This window comes from Catharus ustulatus, chromosome 11 (assembly GCF_009819885.2).
Source record: "Catharus ustulatus isolate bCatUst1 chromosome 11, bCatUst1.pri.v2, whole genome shotgun sequence".
Taxonomy (NCBI): domain Eukaryota; kingdom Metazoa; phylum Chordata; class Aves; order Passeriformes; family Turdidae; genus Catharus; species Catharus ustulatus.
In genome coordinates this window covers 14613236-14637878 of record NC_046231.1, presented here as the reverse complement: position 1 = coordinate 14637878, position 24643 = coordinate 14613236, and the positions used below count along the sequence as shown (strand labels likewise).

Here is a 24643-nt window from a genome sequence, read left to right as displayed (position 1 = left end):
TTCCCAGGTATCCCACCCCTCATCCTAGGATGCAGTGGTGCCCACAGCTGCCCTTGACCCAAGGCTGTCACTGGCATCCCCATGAGGTATAAGCAGTACATCCCTAGGCACCATGACTGCCCTCTGGAGACCTCCCCTCCAGGAGGCACTGGAGAAACTGGAGCAGGGCCCCCCTCCTGACAGAAGAGAGATCTTTGAGCCCCTGCACAACTGGCTTTCCCTTGCCCAGGCTGAGCTGCCTGAGGGGCTGGAGGTCACAGGGACCAGCTGCCCTCTCCCCTCAGCTGGGGGACGCCTGGTCACAGCAGGGCCAGAGGGACACACAGCGCTTGGGCAGATCCTGCCCTGGGCCCGGGTGGGCGGTTTGAGACTGGGTGTGGAGAAGAGCAGAGAGGTATCAGCTGCCAGAGTTTACAGAGATCCGGGTACATAGTACAGAGGGACCAGAGTGAACACATGGCATGGGAAAGGAGAGAGAGGCTTTTTCCCGGGCTTCTCCCTGGTAGTGTGAGGAGGGCTGAGGGTGAGCAGGGATGACCATGTAGAGTGGTGAGCGAGCAAGCAGAGGCTGCAGCATGGGCGAGAGGCACCATCCATTTGTCCATCACCAGGGCAGGCTGTTCCCTTCCCAGTCGAGGAAGGCTCCAGAGTTGTCCTGTGAGAGGCTGGCCAGCACGGTCAGGATTCCCCTCACACTGTGCTCCACTGTCAGCAGTGCCTGCAGAAAAGGGCAATGGGCTGTAACAGAGCAGCTCTTGGGGAGGGAGCATGCCCAGGAACAGCATCCATGCTGCTCATGGGGATACTTTTCCTCACCGCCACACCTCTGTTCCCCAGACTGGGTTGGGGATGCAGGGCTGGCTATCATATCAACATACTCAGTATGTTGCAGCTTGCTGCCTGCTCCCTGCCTGCTCTGCTCCAGAAGATGGTCCTGGCAGCCCACAGCATCACACAAGATCCCCCAAGTGCCCTTGCTCTCCCCAAGACATGGAGATTTAGTGGGGCTCCTGCTGACCCTCCCCTGCACAGCCCAGTACCTGCTCTGTGCCCATGTCAGTCTTCACCCAGCCAGGATGGATGGCCACACACAAGATCCCCTTGTCCTGGAGTTCCACAGCCAAGCACCTCGTCACCATGTTCTGGGCAGCCTGGAAGAGGCACAGCCCTGCCAGCACAACTGGGGGAGTGGGTGGGCAGGAGAGGGGACATTTCCCATCTACAAAATGTCCGTAGAGATGGGAAATGGGACTTAATCCTGGGACAAAGCATCAACATGACTGCTGGGAAAGCTCAGCAACATGACTGCTGGGAAAGCTCAGTCCTGGCTGTGGGTGTCCCAATCTCTGTACTTCTGCCTGGGAGAACCAGGCTATGGGTGGGTGGCTGGGCAGGGGGTGATCCATGGGCTCCCTCCCCTCCATGGGCACCGTGCCTGGGGCAGCATCTCCAGCCCCTCCCCTGGCACCTCACCTTGCTGGCCCGGTACGGGTACATGGGGGCCTCTGGCACCCTGAGGCACAGCCCAATGGAGCCCAGTTTGGTGGAGATGTTGATGACAGCGGCCCTGCTGCAGCTCAGCCCCTCCTTCCCCGCGCCCTTCGCCGCCTGCTCCAGGAGTGGCAGAAATTCCTGATGCAAAGACACCAATGCTCCATTAACATGCAACCATCCTGGAGGGCTCTGTCACAAACTGTGGACAAGTAGGTGAACAGACACTCCTGGCAGAAGTGTAGGGAATGGGAGGTGCCCCAAGGAGGGGCCGGGGTCCAGCCTTTCCCCTCCCCAGGAAAGGAGTGAGCCAGCACAGTGAGCCTGGGGCAGGCAAGCTCTCCAGGTGAGGAAAACTAAGCATGAGGGATGCTGTGCTGGGCTAAAATGCTGAACTCCTCTGGGTAGGCAGGGGAGATCCATGGAGGTGACCTTATTCCCATTGGGGAACATCTTCCCAAGCAGGAGAAACCTGAAAGGTCCAGACATACCTTGACAACCTGGAGTGGCCCAACCACGTTGGTGGCAAACACGTTGAGCATCTCCTGTGAGTCCAGGGAGTGCAGGGTGGCATGGGAGCTGATGCCTGCATTGTTGATGAGCAGGTTCAAGCCCTGGTCCTTCAGATGATACCCCACAGCCTGCACAGCCCCTTGGATGCTGGGCAGATTCACTGTGTCTGCCAGGGGAAAAGCAAAGTGAAGGATAGCTCTGATGGGTCACACAATACCCACTGAAAATTGTGCTGCGGCTGGAACCAGCACTTCTTATCCAGAAAGGATGCCGCAGGTTTAACAGATTAAGCACATTGGAAAGAGCAGCAGTTTGTCCTTACCTCTTGGTTCTGCAGCTTCAGCTGAATTAAATATTAATTCAACTCATTTTGTGTCATGTAGGGGCTACTGGCAGGAAAAACTTGTCTGTATTTGCTTTCTGTATTCAAGGAATTTATGATCTTACAAGAGATGCTTGGTCCTTGCACACTGAGACTCCCAGGTTTATTTCCACAGGGAGCCATTTTTTGCTTCATGCCATCACCCACAAGGTTTTGGAGCTGACAGATGAGCTGAGATGACTACAAGTAATAAAAGATTTGGGATGTAGCCTGCAGAATTTGGTTGCAGGTTCTGAGTCTGAACTTCCCTATCCCTAGTGACCAAGTTGTGGGGATACCCCTCTCAAGCAACAAGGCACAACTGAAATTGGGCTAAAAGGGATAAGCATCCCCAGTGCCTTCCTCTTTACTTAAATATTAGCATAGCTTTTGAAATTCTGCCATGATTTAATTGCAGGATTTTTCTGACTCAGGCAATAAAAGTGGTGGTTTTTTAAGTTTGTGTTCAGCTGTCAGGGTTGCTTTTTAGGATTTACTTCTTGTCCTGGATATTCACCAGCTGAAGTGGCTGTAGTTTGTTTGTTTTAAAGGGTCGTCTAAATACCTTTAGAATGTGAAACAGGCTGGTTAGGCCAACATTAAACTTTATATATTGCCTTTTAATACCTCAGGTATACCACAGAGCCCTCAAAACCATGAATATTCACATGTATGGGCAGGTTGAAGTGTGCCCTTGTTCCATGCACATTTCTGTGCCTGTTTTTTGCAGATGCCAATGTGATGAGCCTGCTGGGAGTGGGGGACTGCAGGGCTAGATTCCTTTTTTTTTTTTTTTTTTGCAACACTTTGGCCCCTGAGCTCATGTTCTCATGCTTAGAAAAGAGTCACTTAACAAAGGTTTCCAAGGCTGAAGATTTCTTTCTTGGACTATTTTGTACACTAATGGGCAGCAAAAAAAATCCTTTTTTCCTGGCATTTTTAACTAGCCTGATGTCTTTATGGTGGTAAGCAAGTATGTGAGTGGCATAAGGTCCTGTTGCTACCTTGAATTGTGCAGTGCTGACCTTCATAGAGGTGTCCTGAAAACATTTGAGGGGAATACCATGGGATAATCAGCTGTGGGGCTGCTGTGAGGGGAAGGAGCCTTGGAATTCAAGAGGATATAGCATGTCCAGTTGTAGGATAAATCACAGAGTGTTTTGGAGTTATTTCTTTGGATAATGATGGGATGAAGTTCAAGGTTCTGTCACTCCCCACAAGTGAGGGATCTTTTGGTCACCTGGTGAATGATTAACTGCTCTGTTTGGATTAGCTAAGTCATTGCTCCAAGGCATGTGGGACCAACACATTTTTAGTCTTTAACCCCAAAATTTAATGAAATAACAAACGCTTGTCTCCCTGGAAGAAATAGGGTGGGAAAGAAAGAATGAAGTGACAGATCTTACACATCTTTGAGTCAGTTTTTAAACTTTTCTTTCTGAAAAGTCCATGCCTGTTACTGGTTTGAAGACAACCCTTCCTCATCATGGAGCAAGAGCTTGAAGCAGCTCATTGTTTTAAGAAATATCTTGTTGCTGTTTATATTTAAGAGCTTTTAAGCTTATTTTTACTTTATTGACAGTCTGGAGCTTGGGTGTATGTTTTTAGTAAAGGTTGTTCACGTAGTGGCCAGTACCTTGAGATGTCCCTTTTATGCTGGGCATGCTCTTCCCATCAGGTACTGCCAGTTGGGGCTCACAGCTCATTTATTTTTTATTCTAGAGAAGGTGTTTTACTTTAATAATCGACTTAACAGCAAAAGAGAGATTTGCTGCCTCTTTGTAGTAAAGCCTGAATTTAAAAATGTCTTATTTTCTAAGAAATATTTTAAAAACTGAACTGGAACTGAAGTTATGTACTTGAACTTTTCAGGTGCTTTTAAACAAATAAATAGGTAGGTAGATAGGTAGGTACTGATACAGCATAGCCTTGATTTAGTTTTCTTATTACTGGCTCCAATGAAATGAAATACAAGTATTTAGAAGCTCTGGCTGCTTCCCACCTCACTTATTATGGCAATCCTAATGCAGGCACTTTCCAAAACATTTCTTTTGGATTTGGGTGTTCTTCTAATTCATTAATAAAAGCAGCCCTCACTCCCTCAGACACAGGGGAATACAGGAAATCTCTGCTCTTCAAGACACATTCTCAGCCTGGTGCTCCTTATCTCCCCACTCTTCACCCAAACACTCTCCTCCTCAGCAAGACCCTGTCCAGCACCCTGGAAAATTCTTTCCTGTGAATTCCCCAGCTTTGCCAACTCCAAATCCCTATATTCTCTAGGTCTATTTGCTGCCTTGTGCTTCTCCCAAATGCCAATGAAAAAGGTCACTGACTTTGGGCTGCATCCATAGAAGGGTGGAATGGCCAAGAGGACATTTCCCCAGTCCAGGCTTTGTACATGCCATGTCTCTGGTTCAAGGCATTAGCCTGGGATACCAGGCTGGACAGATTTCCCACATGTCATTTTTATCTATTTTTTTCTCTCTTTTTGACCTGAAAGAAATGCTGACCATGGCCACCTCCAAGCAGATCCCAAACCAACCCTTCTACTTAGGAACCATCCAGGTGGTTACTGTGCCCCGCCTTGCTTCACTTTGTGAACACATGTGTCCCAGCCCAAAACCTGGGCACTGTATTTAGCATCTTTGGGAAGAGACGTCATGCCTTTCCCATGAAACTTGCTCAGCTGAGGTGTCCAGACCCACCTCTGCCTCCTCTGAAGCCAGTTTGACTGCTCCAGCCAGAGCACAGCTTAATTTGGGGGGAGAAACTTGCCTAGGTGTGCATGGATCTCTCCCCATGGATCCCTCCCCACCTGGCAGGGTTAGAGCTTCCTGCAAAAGCTGCCCCTGGTCCCACCTCTGAAGTCAGCAAAGAGCTGGAAGCAATGTTGGGTGCAAGGAGAAAGGTTGCTCCATACCTAGCTGGACCAGTTTGATGCTGGAGTGCTGGGCAGCTAATTCTTGCAGGGCCTGCAAATAAAGTGATGGAGCAAAGCAGGAGGTTAGAAGCCACTGGCTGCATGGTCAGGTGTCCCACCCCTGTACCCAGGTCACTGAGCTGGGGTGGCTTTGCTTTCTATGGGGAAAGAAGACAGGGCCATTCCCAGTGGATGGGGTAGGGCAGCAATCCCACAGCCAGCAGGAGAATGGTACTGCTGGGGTTAGGAACTGCCCCCCATCCTGAGAGAGCCCAGTACAGAGAAGGGGTTGGCTGGCCATTGGCACAGCCAGGAGTGAGTACTGAAGACCTGTCAGCCTCTCCAGCCTCATCCCCCCTGGCCACATTGGGCACTGCCTCATCCAGGGAGCTGGGAGGGTTATGAGAGCCCCAGAACACTTCTGCCCCCGCTCCTGGGCTACCCAGCCAGGGCAGCAAGCCACCACTGTGCACCTGGCTCAGCCCCATTCCCTGTGCCCACACTGACCTTCCCTCCTGGACCCTTGGGATCACGGCAGGTGGCAAAGATGTGCTGGGGGGGCCGGGGGCTGGCGGCCAGCTGCCGCACCAGCTCCAGTCCAATGCCCCTGTTGGACCCTGTCACCAGGACGCTCCGAGCCAGCGCAGCCATGTCCTCAGCTCTGCGCCGGGCGGTGACACATGGCAGGGTTGCCGCCTGCTTGGCGTAAAAAGGAGCCCGGCACAGCCCAGGGTGTGGCTCTGGGCACCCATGGGGACTGGGACAGTGCCAGCACCTGGCCCCTCACCTGCCCCAAATGGATCCAGGGTCCCAGGAGGACCAAGGCTCCCTGACATTTGGCACACGGGGCTGTGTCACCTGCATTGCTCAGGTTCCCACCACTGTGCTCCTCTAAAGCCCCAGGTCCTAGAGTCTCTGTAACAGCAGAAGGGTCCACCTCTTCCACAGGCTTGGAAGAGCACTACCAGGAAAAGGAGAACAGGTACAAATATGTTTGTGGCCAGCAATCTCCTAGTTTGGGGGGTGGGTTCGGAATGGTTGAATTCTGAGATGCTAACCCAAAGCCCAGCCTGGGAAGCACAGGGAGTGCAGTTTGTATACTGCAAGTTCCACTCCTGCCAACATTTCCCCCCAAAACATCCAGGAGCCAGCAGAGAAGGACCCCCACTCTCTGTAGCCTCGACCACCCACTGCTGGGGCTTCAAGCTCACATTCATCACCTTCCTCCTTGCTGGAGGACAATGCTGGATGCTTATAAGCCCAAGAAGTGCCTGTAAAAGTAAGGCTCCTACAACCCAAGCCAGCCTGGGGGCATGGATTTTTAGGATGCAGAAGTATTAAAAGAAGGAAAGACCTGTCATGTAAAAAGCCCTAGCCAAAACAGAAGAATTGCAGCAACATGAATATGAGGTGAGGGAAGTAAAAAGAAGAGGAAAGCAGTGGGGGTGGGATCCATTCCATCTGGATGTGCCTTGTGGCACATACCTGTTGCTCAGTGTGGCAGGGGGGACAGAAGTCTCTATTCCCCAAGTAGCTGAGGGTTCCACATTTTGCAATCACCAAAGAAATACTCAGGAGATTGTGAACCCCCACATTTGGAAGATGAGCTTTCAGGTGACACAGATCATGAAGGAGAAGAAGCAGTGATGTTTCCTTCCATGGTGGTGGACAGACTATGGCCCCCATGAGAGGTAAGTATGCTGGGTGTGGATTTGGATGGTGTTGGAGTCAGACCTGCTGTAGCAAACGTTCTTGCAGGTGTAATCACCTGCACAAATAATTGCACTGCACAGACTTGCCTGTTCTGCCAGCAGCATCCAGAGCAGAGCTCCTATTAGGAACAAATTAGACTGGAGTTTCCTCTTCTCCTTCCAGGCTCCTCAGAAAGGAAACAGCAGAAACAAGTGAAGAGAGCTGCAGGACCAGGAATGGCTACGGGCCAGTGCCAAGCAGGGGATTGACATTTGGACAGGGATGACCGATAGTAGCCAAGGACAGCAGCAAAGGCACACTCATGGTTCCAGAATCACAGTCCAGGGCCAGAAAGTATGCACCAGGGAAGAGACGAGACCAGGCTATAAGATCCCAGCACTACAGAGGCACCTGGGAACCACCCAGGTTAGAGAGGAACTGAGAGAGCTCTACTCCAAGGCCCATTGGGAGGAGCAGGATTAGCAACGACTTCAGAGTGGGTTGCCCAGGGCTTGAACTTGACCTCAAAATCCTCCAGAGACCCTGCAGACTTCCCAGACCCCCTTCCCATGCTTGACTGTCCTCAGAGTGATTTTTTTTGGTCAGCATGGCACCCCTCCTGCATACATGCTGTGCCGCTTGGCCTGGGTCCACAAGGCTCATGACCGGGGCCATGCAGTGACCCCTCCTGCATCTCATAGCCTTGACCTTCACTCCACAGAGCCCTGCAAAGTCCCTGTAGCCATTAAATACATCCCCCAGCAGGGCTTTGTTCACCACTGCAGCACCCTGAGCCAGCTCCTGCTCCTCCTTCCTGGCTGAGCCCCACAGCTCCCCGCTCCCTCCATGGGAGCAGCCAGCATCGTTGTTACAAAATGCTGTGATAATTTATATCTCACTTATAACAATGCGGAATGTCAGTATTATCTTAAGTCAGGCTGTTCTTTGATGTAAGACCTTTGTATACTTTCAAGCCTAATCAGCAGGAAAGGAGACCTAATCACTGGAAGAGGCAGCAGCTAGCATCCCTCACTCAAGGACATTCTGGGGCTAACAAGATTTAGGGATTGCTAACTTGGCAAAATACTCCAGGTCCGTGTATCTTAGAGCTAAACTAGCTTTATAACACTAAAAATCACACCTGCGGATCAAAAATACTCTCTTCATGTGCAGACCCTTCCCCTGAGCATGAGCAGAAGTTAGCTGGGGTTACATGGTTTGTATGGAAGGTAATAGTCAATCCTAACAGAAGGGCTGTGCTTGGGAAGCTACACTAACACTAATTTTCTGTGTATAAATAACAGCATAGGTAGTCCGGTGGGGTGTGCTGCATTTGTGGCACACCACTGAGCACTCAGGCTGGGGCAGCTCCGAAATAAACAATGTCTCACTCGAGTGTGTCATTATCTGCTCGTGGCACACCAGAGAACGAACTCGATTTTTGGGGCACCGTCCCTGCGCCCTCAGGGCGGGCACCCCTAAAATGGCGGCGCCCAGTGAGGCCTCAGCCCGCCCGCGTCACGTGGCCGCCGTGTCCCGCCATTGCATCAGCCGGGGGCGGGGCGCCGCGCGGACGGGTGGGGCTGGCAGAAGAGTGGCAGCCCCCGCAACCAATGGGAGGTGGCGTCCGGCGGAGGGGCGGGGCGGAGCGGGTGCTGCGGCGCGGCCGGCGGAGCGCAGCGAGGGGCGGCGGTGGTCGCGCAGGTACGGCCTGAGGGGCCTGCGGGGGTCTGGCTACTGGGTTTGGCTTCTATGGCCCGGCCGGGACCCGCGGACACAGGGGAGAGGGGCACGGAGAAGGCAGGGCGGGAGGGTGACGGTGCGCTGGTCGCGCCCCATGCGGGCCCGCGAGGGGATGCCGGGCGGCCGGCGGCGCTGCCGGACACCGCTGTGCCCTCAGCCCTCCTCGGGCGCTGGCGAGCGGGTGTGTGTGGGCAGAGGCTGTCATAGGTCCTGTGCTTGGTCCTCCCCACCTCGGATTCTTCCCTCCTGCAAGCATCCAGGTTGGACTCGATGATCTCAGAGGGCTTTTCCAATCTAATTGATTCTGTGCTGTGGTACTCCCACGCCTTGCTCCTGTGGGGAATTCCCGTGTCTCCGCCGCAGCAGGCTCTGCTGGGATCTGGCCTCCCTCCTGGATCCGCATTGCGCTGAGCTGTCAGGGACAGCCCTGCGTGCCCGCAGGACACGGGCGGTGCTGCCCTCCGGGCTGTCACTGCCTCTGGTGTGTGTGGGGATGTGGGTCCCCTCAGGGAAGGCTTCCAGGATTCCCTGGAGCTGGTTCTGCTTTGAGCAGGGGGAGTGGACAAGGTTCTATTCAGGGGTCATTTTGAAACTAGGCTGTTCTGTGATTTAATCACTGAATCACACAGTGGTTTGGATTGGAAGGTACCTGAAAGCCCACCTGGTTCTAACATCCCTTCCACTGCACAATGGTGCACAATGGTGCTCCAAGCCCCATCCAGCCTGGCCTTGAACACTTTCAAGGATGGGTAAGCCACATCTTCTCTTGGCAGTCTGTGCCAAGTCTTTGCCACCAATGCAGGGAAGAATTTCTTCCTAGTACGTAACCTAAATTTCTCCTCTTCCAATTTAAAACTGTTCCACCTTGTCATGTCATTATCTGCCTACATAAAAAGTTGCTATTTGTCATTTTTATAAGCCCCCTTAAATGCTGGAAGGCCGTGATGATATCTCCTCACTCTGCATTTAATCACCTTGAATGCTTTGGTGATTTGGCACTCCCTCTGTCCCCAGCAAGGCAAACACAACCTAAGTTTAGTATCCATTTAGTATCCATTTAGTATCCACAGTATCCATATGAATTTGATATTTTATAACAATGTGTTTTCAAAGAACAGGCAACTTGAGGTAGAGCCCCAGAAATCAGAGAGTTTGGGGGAGAGAAAATTTCAGGTTGAGCCACGACTGTTTGGGGCAGATTGATGGTTGAACTGAAGTGTCAGGGAGTATTTAACAGTGTGGGGAGAGCCTTTCAGGAGTTGGAGACAATGATCCTGATGTTCACCTTGAGCTGACAGCACATCAGAGTGTTGTTTGTTGTCGTTTGTTTAGACTGCTCCAACGTTTTGCCACTCTCCTGCCGCTTGCTTTGGGCAGTGGCAGCTTCCAGCTTCCAGATGGAGACCCCGCTCACTGCCAGCCAGATCCGGCAACGGTTCATTGACTTCTTCAGGGAAAACAAGCACACCTATGTGCACTCATCTTCTACAATCCCCCTGGATGACCCCACACTGCTCTTTGCCAATGCTGGTATGAATCAGGTAGGATTCCCACCCTGGCACTGCGGTCCTACAAACATATCCTGTTGGAACCTGTGAAGCTGTTTGCAGAGCTGTTGAGAAAATTATTGTTTTCTACACCTTCTTTCTGGTCACAGAGAGATGATTGGTGTGTCCTCTGGAACCCTCTGTGCTCTCACAAAATTGGCAAGAGCACTGGCAGAGGATCCTGTGGTGAGAGCTCTGCCAGTCTTGTGTCCTTGGTACCACAGCAGCCCTGGCACAAATGACTAATGGTGTCTTTAAATAGTGGTTGAAACTGGGATGCTCCAAGGGCTCTGCTGCAGATCAGTAACTGCACCCAGTTTTTTATTTTTTGGTAGCTGTGAATCTGACAGCTTTTAGTCCCTTTGGAAGGCCTGGGGTTTGGTGGGCTCTAGGAACACCTGTGTGTGTGAGTGCTGAGTTCTAGGCAACCTCCTCGTGGACAGGAGCAGCAGGTTTGTTTCTGAAAGGTGATTTGGGTATGTTCAAATTAGTGATATCATGACATAAATGACACTTCCTTGCTGTTCCTTCAACATCTGAAAACAGTTTCTGAGTGCTTTTCTTACTTTCTCACCCTTTCTAGCATTTCATGTGCCCTTTTTTCTCTCCTCACAGTTCAAACCCATCTTCCTCAATACCATCGACCCCTCACACCCGCTCGCTAAACTGAGCAGAGCCACCAACACTCAGAAGTGCATCCGAGCAGGGGGCAAGCACAATGACCTGGATGATGTGGGGAAAGATGTGTACCACCACACCTTCTTTGAGATGTTGGGGTCCTGGTCCTTTGGGGATTATTTCAAGGTAAAACAGTCTGGGTGCAGTTCTGAATCGCTTGTGCAGATTTATCTGTCTCTGTAAACTCAGCAGAGCAGTTGCCAAGAGGAAAGAGAATATGTTGGCACAGAGGTGCATGTGGCTCCTTTGGAATAAATGAGCTTGGAACCTGCCCCAACCCTCCAGAATGATTTGGGATTAATTACTTAAGGTTTACAAAGCTGATTAAATTAACTCTGCTAGTTTGGAGTCTTCAGGCAGAGATTTTAGTGGCTGTCCTGAAGATGTGGGGACTAATGTGCTGTGCTGCTGTGGCTGACCTTCAAACAGGAGTGATCATACAATTATGATTTCCTTTCCCAAGTTTCTTGGGAAAGTGTAGTATTCAAAGTCGGAATTAAAAGGCTTTTTGGAGGCAGTGAACATGCTAGGAGTTAACTTGGCTGCATTGAGACAGTCATATGACATGATTCTTGTACCCTCTTCACTGTATGTATTAATTTTTCTCTTATGTCAAAAGTCAGAAAGTTTTTGGCTGCTGATACCTACAGTAGTCACTGCTTTGGATGTTGAAGAGAAGCTGTCTTTACATTCACTTGCTGATCTCATGTTTCCTTCTGCAGGAACTTGCTTGTAAACTGGCACTGGAGCTTCTCACCAAGGAGTTTGGCATCCCTGCTGAAAGACTCTATGTCACTTACTTTGGTGGAAATGAGGCTGCAGGACTGCAGCCAGACCTGGAGTGCAAGCAGATCTGGCTGGATTTGGGGTAAGGCCTTTCACTGGGACAGGTGCATGTTTTGATGAGCAATTTATTCGGCTTGGATATTAGGAAAAAGTTCTTCTCAGAAGCAGAACAGAACAGGTTGGTCAGGGCAATGGTGGAGTCACCATTCCTGGAGGGATTTTAAAGCTGTGTAGCTGTGGCACTTTGGGGTGAGTTTGGCAATATTGGAGTAATGGTTGGACTTGATAATCTGAAAGGTGTTTTCCAACCTAAATGTTTCTATGACTCAATGATTGCCTGTGTTATAAGGCAGAACACATGTAACAGGAGGCTTTAACAAAATTGAAGTGTCCCAAATAACATTTGCAGGGTGGTGGAGCTTCCAAACCAAAGGGAAGTACTGATACTAGATAGAAGATAGTGAGATACTCTGGTTTCAAAATCTCTTGTGTAAGCTTAAGAATCCTGCTTGGTCTGGTGCATGGGATGTCTTGCCCAGTGAACTGCCACTGACAGCATTTGAGAAGATCATGGAATCACAGAACTTTAGAATGGTTTGGGTTGGAAGGGACCTTACAGCACATCTTGTTCCAAGCCCTGTCCAACCTGGTCTTGAATTCTTCCAGGGATGGGGCAGACAAAGCTTCTCTGGGCAGACTGTTCCACTGCCTCACCCTGCTTACAGGGAAGAGTTTATTTATAATATATAATATGCATCTACCCTCTGTTAGTTTAAAGCCCTTTTCCTATCACTCCATACCCTTCTAAACAGCTCCTCTCCAGATTTCTTATAGTCCCCTTTAGGTACTAAAAGGCCACAACAAGGTAATCCCAGAACCTTCTCCATGCTGAACAATCCAAATTCTTTCAGCCTTTTCTCATAGGAGAGATTTTTTTATCCCATCAGCATCTTCTTGCTGATGGCTTTACTGAGGTGTTGTGTAAGTCTCTCTCCACCTGGGATGACTGCCAGGTGCCTGTGTTCACTTGATTGCTTCAGCAGGGCTTCTGAACGTTAGGCTCTTGGATTGATCTGTCTAAAGACACCAAGAATTCATCAGCACATCTAGGGAATTAGTGAGCTGTAGTTTCTTTGGCATAGCCTTTAGTTTGGGTAATTCTTTTAGTTAGTCTGTGTTGTTCAATAAATTTCTCCTTACAGGCTGGCTGAGGGCAGGATTCTGCCTGGCAGTATGAAGGACAATTTCTGGGAAATGGGAGACACCGGGCCCTGTGGCCCTTGCAGTGAGATCCACTATGACCGGATTGGGGACAGAGATGCTTCACACCTGGTCAATCAGGATGACCCCAATGTCCTGGAGATCTGGAACCTGGTGTTCATACAGTTCAATAGGTGAGCCAGATCTGCTTCCAGCTTCCAGGTGAGCCAGGTTGCTCTAGCTCAGTTTGGGAGGCTGCTTGGGCTGTGTGTTCTTTTGACTGCCCGTGGCCTGCTTGCTGTTCCCAGTTATCCAGCAGCTGAGCACTTTGTGATGCTCTGTCCCCTTACCCACTGGTACAGAAGGGGTTGGTCATGCTGCTTTTGGGACAAACTGAGACTATTTTCTCTGTTTATCTGCCAGCAGTTCAGTAGTGAATAAGTTGTTGTCTGCTCTGGGTCTAAGTTGTTGCTGAGGGTCTTGTTAACTATATTTTATCAAAGTTGTCCTTTGTGTGGCTTATGTATGGGCCTGTGTCACAAATCTGATGATGAAAGAAATGGGATTCCCCCTGCAGAGCCTCCATCCATAACATCTCACCTTTCTTTGGCAGGGAAGCTGATGGGACACTGAAACCCCTTCCTAAGAAAAGTATTGATACTGGGATGGGCCTGGAGAGGCTGGTTTCTGTGCTGCAGAACAAGATGTCTAACTATGACACTGACCTTTTCCTTCCTTACTTTGAAGCCATCCAAAAGGTATGAACTGAATCCTGACCTGCATCCATTCCCTGAATTCTTGGGGAGATGTGTGGGACTGGTTGGACAGGGTGGTCTCTGCTTTCCCACCTGCTGTGAGCCCCACACATTTGGACTTTGCTGAGAATAGGAACCAGGCTGGCACAGTAATTGCTGCCCTGGGACATTTTCCTGGGGGAAAAATAGACAGTGAGTGATGCAGCTTTCCCAGTTTCTGTGAACTGTCCTGATGGACACTCCTTGTTCCTCTCCAGCAGGAGATGCTCTGCAGTCCAACATGGCCAAGTGCCATCTTTCTGCCACGTGCTAGACAGCACGTGGTACTGCTAACCCAGAATCAATTTGTCCTTCAGTCTCACATCTGGAACATGCTGATCTATAGAAATTCCCTTAGCCTGGAGTGCTTTGCCATAAACCACGACAGTCACTTGCAGAACCTGTGTGCTGTTGCTGCATTATCCTGGGTAGGGACCACATTACTCGTGCTGGGAATTATGTGTGCAGGCCCAAGCCTTTTTTTTTTCTCCTCCATGGAGGAGGCAGAGCTTCCTGGCTGTAGATCATGCTGGATAAAATGCAGGGAGAAGAGCTTAGGCCCCTGCAACCTCTAAGGAGTGAGGTGCCAAGCTCCAGAGTTGGAATTTTCAGTAACACTTTTTTGATATTAAGTCCACTGACTTAACACAGCCATGTGTCCTTTTCTGCCTTTCTGTCATGTGCTGGGAGCCTGGCTGGAGGGACTGTGCCTGTGGCAGAAGATTTGCACCACATGCAAGCAGTGCATGGTTACAGCAGTATCTTTCCCTAGGGTGTGGATAAAACCATCCTAAAAGAGGAAAGCTGGGACCATCTCCTGTGGGACAGAATTTGAAAGGTTTCTTGGCTGAGCAGGTTATGTCAGGTTGGAGTCCTTGAGCCATTGTGCAAAACAGATGATTTCCCTGTAGTCTCTTCCTCTCTCTTGGACCCTTAATGATGGGATATATTGGATTTTCTTCCCTTTGGCCTGGAGAGCTTTTAGCCGTTGAAATGTGGGCCACAGCTTTGTGCTTTCCCTAGGTTCACTGAATCATCTCTTTCCAAGAGGAATGTTCTCTGTAGCTGTGGGGTGGGCTTGGCTTCTGAGGCCCTTCCCTGTAATTCTGCCATGGTGCCATTGTCAGTAATTGTACCCACTGCCTTCTCCTCTGCAAAGGGCACAGGTGCCAGGCCGTACCTGGGGCAGGTGGGGGCCGAGGATGCTGATGGAATCGACATGGCGTACCGTGTGCTGGCTGACCACGCACGCACCATCACCCTGGCCCTCTCGGACGGGGGCAGGCCTGACAACACTGGCAGAGGGTAAGAAGGAGCTGCTGCATGTCACCACTCCCATTCTGTTCCACATGGCTGCCCTCAAGGCTCTGGGATCCTATGTCTCTGGGATCTCTTTGGATTCATCATTAAAGCAGTGGGTAGCAGAGTGTTTCCTCAGGATATTTGATGCTTGAATCACTGTAGTAAGGTTCACCCAAAAGGCCATGATGCACAGTCTGAAGGTTCTTGTGAGCACCATTGCTGCTGTGCCAGCCCCCAGATAAGATGACTGGGCAGAAAGGCACAAAGCCTGGCTTAGTGCAGTGTTGCTGTTGAAAAAGCAAGAAATGTTGGGCTGGGGGGCTGTGCTGCAGGTGCCAGTGGACTCCATAGCACACAGTGAATGTGGGTCATGCAGCTGGGGCCTAGCACCTCACCTGTGCCTTGCTGCTGCCATGAGCAGCAGCTTGAGAGAAAATGAGGAGAACACCCTGTGCTCTTGGTTCTGGGAGGGTGTGCTGGTGGGTGGATGCTGGTGGAGCCCCTGAGAGCCACTCAGATGTATAACATTTGCATGAGGGGCTCTGCTGTTCCCTAGGTATGTGCTGAGGCGGATTCTCCGACGGGCTGTGCGCTATTCCCATGAGAAGCTCAATGCCCCCAAGGGTTTCTTTGCTACTCTGGTTGATGTGGTGGTGCAGTCACTGGTAAGTTCTCCTATTCCACTGTATCTGCTGAAGACTTCCTTTGCTGAGATGTACAAATCTCCATGTTGAAGGTCTCCTCTTCCTGGGTCTGCAGGGAGATGCCTTTCCTGAGCTGAAGAAGGACCCAGATATGGTGAAGGACATTATCAATGAAGAAGAGGATCAGTTCCTGAAAACACTGAGCAGAGGCCGTCGCATCCTGGACAGGAAGATCCAGAGCCTTGGGGACAGTAAAGTCATTCCTGGTAAGGCTGTGGCTTCTGTCTGGATGCAGCAAAAGGCATTTATTATCCAGGATCACATAAGGGCTGAGGGAAGTTGGGGGAAGGGAAAGTGTGGGACAGTTAAAGGTGGTGGGGGGACAAAGTTGGAGTCTCTTAGATTTGAAGCACCCATCTCTCCTCTGGCCTGTGCTCACTTGCTCAGGTTCCTGAGCTGCCCAGACACATCTCTGCTGTTGGGGAGGAGCCTTTTGGATGTTCACGTTCTCCAGAACTGTTCACTGTCCTGCCATAGCTCAGAGCCAGTGGGGGAGCAGTGTCTCATGGAACATGAGAGGTGACTGCTTTGCCCTTTTTCTGCAGGTGACACTGCCTGGCTGCTGTATGACACCTACGGATTCCCTGCAGATCTCACTGGGCTGATTGCAGAGGAGAAGGGCCTTGTTGTAGACATGGAGGGCTTTGAAGAAGAGCGGAAAAACGCTCAGGTGGGTAACAGCTCCAGGGGAAGCTAGTTTATGAGTGGGTAGGTAAAATTCCCTTCCTTGCAGTTTGCAGTCATGAGTTGCTCCTTTCTCGCTGAGTCTGCTCACACCCTGTATGCCCCGTGGTTTGTCCCGTGGGAAGAAACCAGGGCAACTGCAGTTGCTGTGGGACACGTCTTTTCTGTACAGCTGGGGTTGGTTTTGCTCACTAGCAAAGCCTGGAACCTTGAGCTCAGCCTTCAGACAGAGATAGTGGAGTGCTGGGAGCACCTCTGCTGTCCTGTTGTGGTTAGGGAAGTGTTTCCCTGTCCAAGGATCAGTATCCAGGCAGGCCTGCATCTTGGGTGCATTTCCCAGTATGTTTGCTGCAGCAACTGCATGTTTGACCAGCTGGATACTTGCCTTGTCCTTAGTGTGCACATGCCCACTTGGTCTGCATGCTGGAACAGGCTGCTCTGAAGCCAGAAAAATTGGCATCTTCCAGGTGCTGGTGCACAGCTTCCCAGAGCAGAGCTCTAAATCAGGGAGTGCTGGGGGATGTGAGTGAGATGTGCAACTAGGCTGGCATGCACTGGTGTTTCTTAAACCTTGGTATTTGGCCGATAGTTTCTCAAACCTTGTTCATTGGCAGCTCAAATCCCAAGGCAAGGGTGCTGGAGGGGAGGATCTCCTCATGCTGGACATCTATGCCATTGAAGAGCTAAGAGCCCAAGGGCTGGAGGCAACAGATGACTCACCAAAGTACAACTATGCTTCAGATCCGAGCGGTACCTATGGTATGGAAAAACCTTCTCACAATCATGTTCTGCTGCTAAACCTTCCCTGGCATGTACCTCTGGGCTCCCCTTTCCTGGGACATGGAATTGGAAGTGGAGGGCTGTGCAGGTGAATAGCCTGCTTGTTACTAATTGAGCAGAGAAAGAGGACAGACTTTTCAGGGGCTACTGTACTGCTGTTGCCAAATTAAGGGAATTCCTGTAGCTTTATGTCTCCACACTCCTATGTTGGTGTTTCTCAGCTGCTCCTTTGCCAGTGCTGCAGGAGACTGCAGTTTCTGCTTGGAATGTTGGAGTGTCTTTGGCTTGCTTGCTCTGGCTCTTCCTGCTGGTTTTTTGATTTGATGGGGATTTAGGAGGCTGCAGGCTCATAAGCATGTGTGCTGCTGACTTGCTGCATAGGTGTGAGAAGCAGTGACAGTCCCTGCCTTGGAGGGCATAAATAAAATAACTGTTGCCTTACTCCTCTCTCCTTATCCCCTGCAAATGTGTTAGTTGCCATGAGCTCCTGCAATAACTGGGATGTGTTGCTATGACATTCTGCTCCTGTGTGGTGTCTGCAAGGTTTTCCTGTTTCACTGACACTGCCTGTCATCCTGGTGGCAGATTTCGGGAGCCTTGTGGCCACAGTGAAAGCCATCCGCAGGGAGAAGAAGTTTGTGGAGGAGGTGTCCACTGGCCAGGAGTGTGGGATAGTGCTGGACCGGACCTGCTTCTACGCCGAGCAGGGTGGGCAGATCTATGACCAGGGCTACATGGTCAAGGATGACGACAGCAGGGAAGATGTGAGTTGGCCTGAGAGCCTTTTGCTAGACTCAGTCTGACTCAGGGCCTGGGCACAGGGGAGAAGGGGCCAAGCAAGCTCCAGCCATTTCCCATCCATGTCATGCATTGCACAGGGTTCCTTTCTGGGGGTGCAGCATGGCATGGATGTGCTGGAGTTTTGTTCCCCTTGCTCCTTGAGGAGCTCAATTCTGTGCTGCTTTCACCAGAATGTGGGTACCTGTGGTGGTGGTGCTGGGATTGCCAAGCCCAAGGGCAATGCTCTCAAGCCAAGATGGGGAGCTGAGGTGGGGAGCTCCTTCATTCACTGCTCTGCTTTGCTGTGTGCTGTGTCTGGGCACACTCAGCTTTCTTCAGCACACACATGACTGGCTCTCAGCCAGGACCTTTCCGGTTGCAGCTGAGACCTCTGGCTGGATGGTGTCTCCCCTTGGCCTCTCACCCTGCTCACATGGGGCATTTCCCTCTTTGTACAGAAAACAGAATTCACTGTGAAGAATGTTCAGGTCCGAGGAGGCTACGTGCTCCACATAGGAACTCTGTATGGGAGCTTGAAAGTAGGAGATCAGGTCCACCTGACTATTGATGAGGTGAGTTAAAACATGGTGTAACACGTGGGCTTGTCTCTTTTCTCTGGATTTTGTCTTGTTTCTTTTCATCAGTGCTGCTCTGGGGGCCTGATGTTTGGGTCCTGCTCTCTCTGCAGCACATGATCAAGCAGTATGTGGCTGACTCCAAGTCTCTCCTACTTCACACCTGGCTTTCTCCTACCATGAGGCAGATAATGCCCAGCTAGCTCAGAGGCACTCTTGCTGGGTTTGCTGACCACAGGCAGGAACACATTTTGGATCATGACTTGCAGGGAGAACATGTGTGGTGCTCCACTATGTGGGGACAACAGCAGAAAGCCTGGGCTGACTGCCCCACTCCAAACATTGCTCCTGTGAGCTCAGCTTGCTGAGTGACTGGTGGGTTGAGCACAGTCAGCCTGATGCATTTCCCTTCCCTGTAGCGGCAGCACCTTTAGAAGGGGAAGGAAGGCTTCCATCTTGGAGTGCTTTTCCCTGCTGAGGAACAGAGATCATTTGTCTGTGTCTTGGGTCTGTCCTTGGCCTCTCTCCACACAGACCCAACGAGGAACTGCCAGGAAAAATACCATGTACAGATTTGGTGGGGAACACCTGTTCCTGTAGCTGAAGCTCCAAGGCAGCAAGTGTGACCAGTTGTTTCTGGTGTCCTGAGCTCATTTAGGATTCTGTTGGAGCAGGGCATTAACCTCCCCTTCAGCTGCTGAGATGGTTGTGGCTCTGGGGTGTAGGACTCCATCTAACAGTGGCTCCCTCCTTCAGGCCAGGCGGAGGCCAGTGATGAGCAACCACACGGCCACCCACATCCTGAACTTCGCCCTGCGCTCCGTGCTGGGGGAGGCCGACCAGAGGGGGTCCCTGGTGGCACCCGACAGGCTGCGCTTTGACTTCACGGCCAAGGGAGCCCTGTCCACCCAGGAAATCAAGAAAGTTGAAGGGATTGCCAACCAGATGATTGAGGAGTCAAAGGTGGGTATGGCTGACATGTCTGTATACCTTGAGTCCAGGTTTTGGATGGTCTGGGCTGCTGGGAGTTTGGCATGCACAGGAGGATTCTGAGCTGCTGGTGCAGTACTGTGCACAGATTGCCATCACCTTAGACAGTTTTGAGTGGGAAAACCCCATACGGATTGTTCTGTTCATTAGTTTCAAGCCCTCTCTAGGGTTGGAGTGTTCCTATGCCTGCAGTAGTGTCACATCAGCTACAAGAGCCATGAAGTTTGGCAGAGTAGTTTTGCAGGCTTGGCTGGATTCACAGCGTACACCCAGACAACCAGTGATGTGTCCCCAGTGGCAGGAGAGTTGCTCTGTCTGGTGCCAAGTGTCAGAGCCAGCCCTGGAGGACTCTGGAATCTGCTTGGAACTTTTGTACATGCAGTAGCACACAGGGAGTCTGAGCAGGTGGTATTGGGAGTTTTGAAGATGAGATGTCTTTTAATAACTTTGTGATTCTTGCAGATCAGCAAGCCCCAGCTCAGGTAAGGCACAAGACTTCACTTCTAGGATCTTTCAGAGGAAGAAATTTGCTGTGAACATGGGCCTTCAGTCACAGCTGACAGGACTGGCTCTTACCATCTTCCCTTTGCTATCCTCTGCAGACTGTGTATGCCAAGGACTGCCCTCTTGCAGCAGCCAAAGCTATCCAAGGACTTCGGGCAGTTTTTGACGAGACCTACCCCGATCCTGTCCGTGTGGTTTCCATTGGCATCCCTGTGGAGGAGCTCCTGGCTGACCCCTCTGGCCCTGGGGGCTCCATCACCTCTATTGAGTTCTGCGGAGGGACGTGAGTACCTGGAGAGGCCGGGGAAGGTGGCAGAGCGGCTGAAAAGGAGTTCCTGTGGAGCTTGAACTCCTGGGAGTGCCATGAGCATACACTGGGCAGAGATGGAGGTGGTGGTGGTGATGTGCCTTTGCATTCCCAGTCCTGAGTCAATCAGTCTTTAAAATTACCCTTTGCAGGCAGGAAACTGCCTTTATTGCCCCTGCCCTCACACAGGGTCTCTGGCAGTGCTGGGAGCACAGGTCTTTCCTCATTCATTTGCTTTTAGCACAGGTTGGTTTTTCTGCCTGTGCCCACACTGATGCATTTCCCTGGCAGGAGGTTGTCTTTATTTCTGTGCTGATTCTTGCTGAGATAAGAGGTGGACTTCTGATTCTCTCTTGTGGTCTTGTCTGGATTCTTTCCAAAGGCACTTGCAGAACTCCAGCCATGCTGGCCCCTTTGTGATTGTTTCAGAAGAAGCAATTGCTAAAGGCATTCGGAGGATAGTTGCAGTCACTGGGGCTGAAGCTCGGAAGGTAAGGGTAGGCAGGAGAGATTCTCTGTGAAATTCCACCTATTAATCTTGTGCCAAAGTTCCTTTTGTTCAAATTTGCACAATATCCTCTGAGGGACTCAGGGAAAAGGGTGCTGCTGTTGGCAAAGACTGCTGGAGACCCTGGCTGTACTGCAGTTGGAACAGGGAGGAGAGGGAGAAGTCTCAGCTGTAGGTGTTGTGGCAGAGAAACCTGTGTGGGTGTGTGGGATGGCTCCAGGGTTTGCTCAGGTTGCTTTTCAGAGTGGCTGCTGATGTAGAGCTCTCAGCAGCTGGCAAGGCCAACAGGAGAGTGGTGAAGTCTGAATCCAGTCCTCTGCTGTAGGAAACAATGACTTTTGATGTGGGCTGGTGCTCCCCTAAAGTGGAAGAAAGAGGTTTCATGGTGGAGATGATTTCTCTTTTGGGGGGATCCTGGCAAGGAAGAGACCTGGCACCCATTACATCCTGGTGCCAGCATCTCACACCTCCTGGTTCTGGTCAGATGATGCTTGCTTTGGCCCTGTGGCTTCCCAAGATTTACTAAGCTCCATCCTGGGGCATTCCAGCATTCCTTACCTCTTTGCATTCTGGGGTGACCAAAAGCCCAACCTGCTCAATCTTCCAGCTTGATTTAGCTTAGATTGTATTTTTCTAGGCCCTCAGGAAAGTGGACAGCCTCAGGAAACTGCTGTCAGCCCTAGAGGCCAAGGTGAAGGTCCAGACAGCTCCCAACAAGGATGTGCAGAAGGAGATCACGGATCTCAGTGAGGTGAGGATGGTAGCAGTGCTCTGCTTCCCCAAAGTGAATGGGACCTTGACTGCCAGAACTGACTCTCATTAATGAGGCCTGAGTTCACCTTCTTGCTCCTGTCCAACAGCCCTGCACCCCATGGGTGCTGCAGCCAGCACCTTTGCCTCAGGTCATTGGCACTGGGAGAGGACTGGAGCTTACTGGGCTCTGCCAGTTGAGGGAGAGTTCATGAGGTGCTGCATTTGCTGCCATGATTGCCAGCACCTTTAACCTTCTCTACCTGTCCTCTTCTGCAGACACTGGCCACTGCTGTCATCCCACAGTGGCAGAAAGATGAACTGAGAGAGGCTGTTAAAGCACTGAAGAAAGTCATGGATGACCTGGACCGAGCAAGCAAAGCTGACATCCAGAAAAGAGTGAGCCCTGGGTGGGAATAAAGGACAGTGTGGGAGGGCTGTGGGCTCCTTTGGGAGCTCTGTTAGTGTCCAGGATGGAAGAGAATTGATGTGTGGAAGTGCCCCTCACACTGTTCAGCCTTCCAGCTTCTCCTGCTGCCTCCTGAAGCAGAATTACCTCTGTGCCTGGGTTGAAGTATATTCCTGCCCTAACAATGCCCCTGGGTGCAGGCTTCCTCCTGCATCCCACTGGGGTTTTCTGGAGGAAGAATCGTGCATGACATGCTATCTTGCAGGCCACATACCTGCCTGTCAGAATATATTCCTCCTGGCTTCATAGTGTGAGGCTGCTCCAGGCTGGGCTGTGGGTGTGTTTGAGCACTTTGGGGGCCTTTGTCCCTGCTCTACCCAGGTGGTTCTTGTGTCCATACACAGTGTGGATGGTCTAGTGGCTGACCACTGTTGTCCTCAGGTACTGGAGAAGACCAAGCAAGTTATTGAGAGTCACCCTAACCAGCCGTGGGTCATCATGGAAATGGAAAATGGAGCCTCAGCAAAGGTATGGGAAAGTCTGATCTCTCAACAACTTTCCTTCTGCCTGAGGAGCAGCTGGGTGGTCTCTCATCACTCAGGGAGACAGTTCAGTGCTACAGAGTTGTCCCTCTTGTCATCTGCTGTCCTTGAGAAAGGGGGAAGGACCACTGGGATATTCTCTGGTGTCCCACCTCCTGGACTAGCATATGGGCTTGTGGTTTAGTGGGATTTTGACCACTTGCTGAGTTTCCAGACACGGTGGTAGATAGGGAGCCCAGCAGAAATCCCATTGTGTCCCAGGTAAGATTCATCCTGCAGCAGTCATGACACTGAAATGCACTTAGGGGGCTGAGAACAGCAGCTCTGCTGAGCCATGAAAGTCATGATGCTTATTGCCTCTGCAGATCAGCTCAGGGAGTGGTGTCCTGGGCTGAGTGTGGGGACAGGGCCAGGCAGAGCTGCCCCCAGCACTGTCTGCTCAGCTGGGTTCAAGTTCTTCCCTGGCCAGGGCTGAATCTCCTTCCCTCCTCCACACAAGTTTTTTCTCAAGTGCTTTCTGTTGGAATGAATGCTCTGTTGTGTGCATTGTGTCACAGTGCTGAGCCCAGTAAGTGCCAGGCAGTGGGGGCTGGTTGTGCCTGGGCTTACACTGCTCTGGGCTTTAACACCCTGTTAAAATTTCCTCTCTGAAAGTCCTGGAGCTGATCCTGCTCACTCTTCTGTGGCCACCACCATCACCATGATGCCCATGCTTCTGCCCCCAGTGGGTGCAGCATTTTCCCTGGTAGAAGGGTGTATCCCATGGGATGGCAGTGCTGGCAGCCCAGAGAGCTACATGTTCCCAGTTCACCCAGAGCAGCACTGCTTTGTTCACCAGAGGACCCATTCCTGGGGCTCTGTGCTGCATCATGCTGTCTGTGTGAGTGAGGAATGATGGTCTCCTTGGGAATAATGGAATGTGTGACAGTCTCCCTAGTTCTTCCCTGCCTGGTATCTGATAGCCCTTGCAGGCTCTTCATGCTGCATTTGAGTCCTCCTGACTCCCTTTGGAGCAGCTGTTCCCTTCTGCTGGGAGGAGCTTTTCCCCCTCCAGCTACTATACTCAGGCAAAGGTTTATTGTGGGGCTGATTCTGCCAATTACTGTATACCTCAAGGTGGGGAAATAAAAGCATCTCTTTTCTGCCTTGGGGTACACAGGCAGGGTTTATGTCCCCTGCTAAGGCTTCTACACGACCAGGAATGTGAAGATGGCTCATGCTTGGAAGGAGGAGAGTGCTGCTGGCTGGTTTAATGCAATTCCTGGTCCCTGAGGTCTCTGGGTGCTGTTGGGGCTGGAGCTGGGCTGGATGCAAGCTCAGGGAGACAGTCCTGCAATGGTGGTGTTCTCTTCCAGGCCCTGAATGAATCTCTGAAGCTCTTCAAGACTAACTCCCCCCAGACTGCTGCTATGCTCTTTGCTGTGGATAACGAAGCTGGCAGGATCACCTGCCTGTGTCAAGTACCCCAGGTAATGCCAAGACTGCATGTCTGCCTCTCCCTGAGCCTCTCTGGAGGAGCTGCAGCCTCCAGGCAGGAACCATCTAACATTACACAGCCAGAATTGATTGGGGTTTGGCAAGAGCCACAGCCTTTGTACTTGGGCTTATTGTCAGGCTGCAGAAGTGAGGGAAGGGGGGTTATGCTCTGCAAACAGGGAAGGGGAAGAGTCAGGACTTAATGGGGTGGTAGGCACGGGGCAGGGTCATTGCTGTTCAGTGCTGACTGCTGGGTTTCTTCTCCTGCCCAGGAGACTGCAAATAAGGGTCTGAAGGCCAGCCAGTGGGTGCAGGAAGTGTCTGGCTTGATGGACGGCAAAGGCGGTGGAAAGGACATCTCTGCACAGGCAACAGGCAAGAACGTAGGCTGCCTGCAGGAAGCCCTGAAACTGGCCACGGACTTTGCTAGGCTCCGCCTGGGGGAGCTGAAGAACTGACTGAAGGGGAAACCCAGCCCCCGTTGTCTCCCTGTCTGTCCCCTGTGCGGCTTTGCTGTCAATAAAGGCTCCCTGCCCCGCGCTCTGCGCCCCGGCTCTGGAGGCGGGGCGGGAGGGGAGGGGATGGGGGTGGGATCCCTCTGCCA

At 51.4% G+C, this 24643-nt stretch overlaps 2 protein-coding genes across 2 annotated transcripts; one reads left to right on the top strand and one right to left on the bottom strand.

Moving 5' to 3' along the window:
• Positions 1-54: 54 nt before the first annotated feature.
• On the bottom strand, positions 55-5954 carry LOC117001371 (C-factor-like). The gene is made up of 6 exons (XM_033069667.2): positions 5796-5954; positions 5289-5340; positions 1983-2170; positions 1474-1632; positions 1041-1151; positions 55-718 (listed from the first exon to the last, which is right to left on the bottom strand). The coding sequence occupies exons 1-6, from the start codon at positions 5937-5939 to the stop codon at positions 605-607; spliced, it is 768 nt and encodes a 255-aa protein (XP_032925558.1). The 5' UTR covers positions 5940-5954; the 3' UTR covers positions 55-604.
• Positions 5955-8625: 2671 nt separating this feature from the next.
• Positions 8626-24579, top strand: AARS1 (alanyl-tRNA synthetase 1). Its single transcript, XM_033069608.1, has 21 exons — positions 8626-8684; positions 10056-10264; positions 10886-11074; positions 11671-11816; positions 12937-13128; positions 13548-13692; positions 14888-15033; positions 15587-15695; positions 15790-15940; positions 16280-16404; positions 17033-17177; positions 17784-17962; positions 18437-18550; positions 19310-19516; positions 20146-20330; positions 20737-20845; positions 21500-21613; positions 21892-22011; positions 22463-22549; positions 23919-24032; positions 24312-24579. The coding sequence occupies exons 2-21, from the start codon at positions 10121-10123 to the stop codon at positions 24495-24497; spliced, it is 2907 nt and encodes a 968-aa protein (XP_032925499.1). The 5' UTR covers positions 8626-8684; positions 10056-10120; the 3' UTR covers positions 24498-24579.
• The last annotated feature ends 64 nt before the right edge of the window (positions 24580-24643 follow it).

Coding starts and splice junctions, on each gene's coding strand:
- LOC117001371 (XM_033069667.2), bottom strand. CDS start 5,939: ATGGCTGCGCTGGCTCGGAGCGTCCTGGTGACAGGGTCCAACAGGGGC. Junction 5,341..5,795: donor CCAAGGGTCCAGGAGGGAAG/GTCAGTGTGGGC, acceptor CTTTATTTGCAG/GCCCTGCAAGAATTAGCTGC. Junction 1,633..1,982: donor GGCCACTCCAGGTTGTCAAG/GTATGTCTGGAC, acceptor TCTTTGCATCAG/GAATTTCTGCCACTCCTGGA.
- AARS1 (XM_033069608.1), top strand. CDS start 10,121: ATGGAGACCCCGCTCACTGCCAGCCAGATCCGGCAACGGTTCATTGAC. Junction 17,963..18,436: donor ATGACGACAGCAGGGAAGAT/GTGAGTTGGCCT, acceptor CTCTTTGTACAG/AAAACAGAATTCACTGTGAA. Junction 19,517..20,145: donor AGATGATTGAGGAGTCAAAG/GTGGGTATGGCT, acceptor TATCCTCTGCAG/ACTGTGTATGCCAAGGACTG.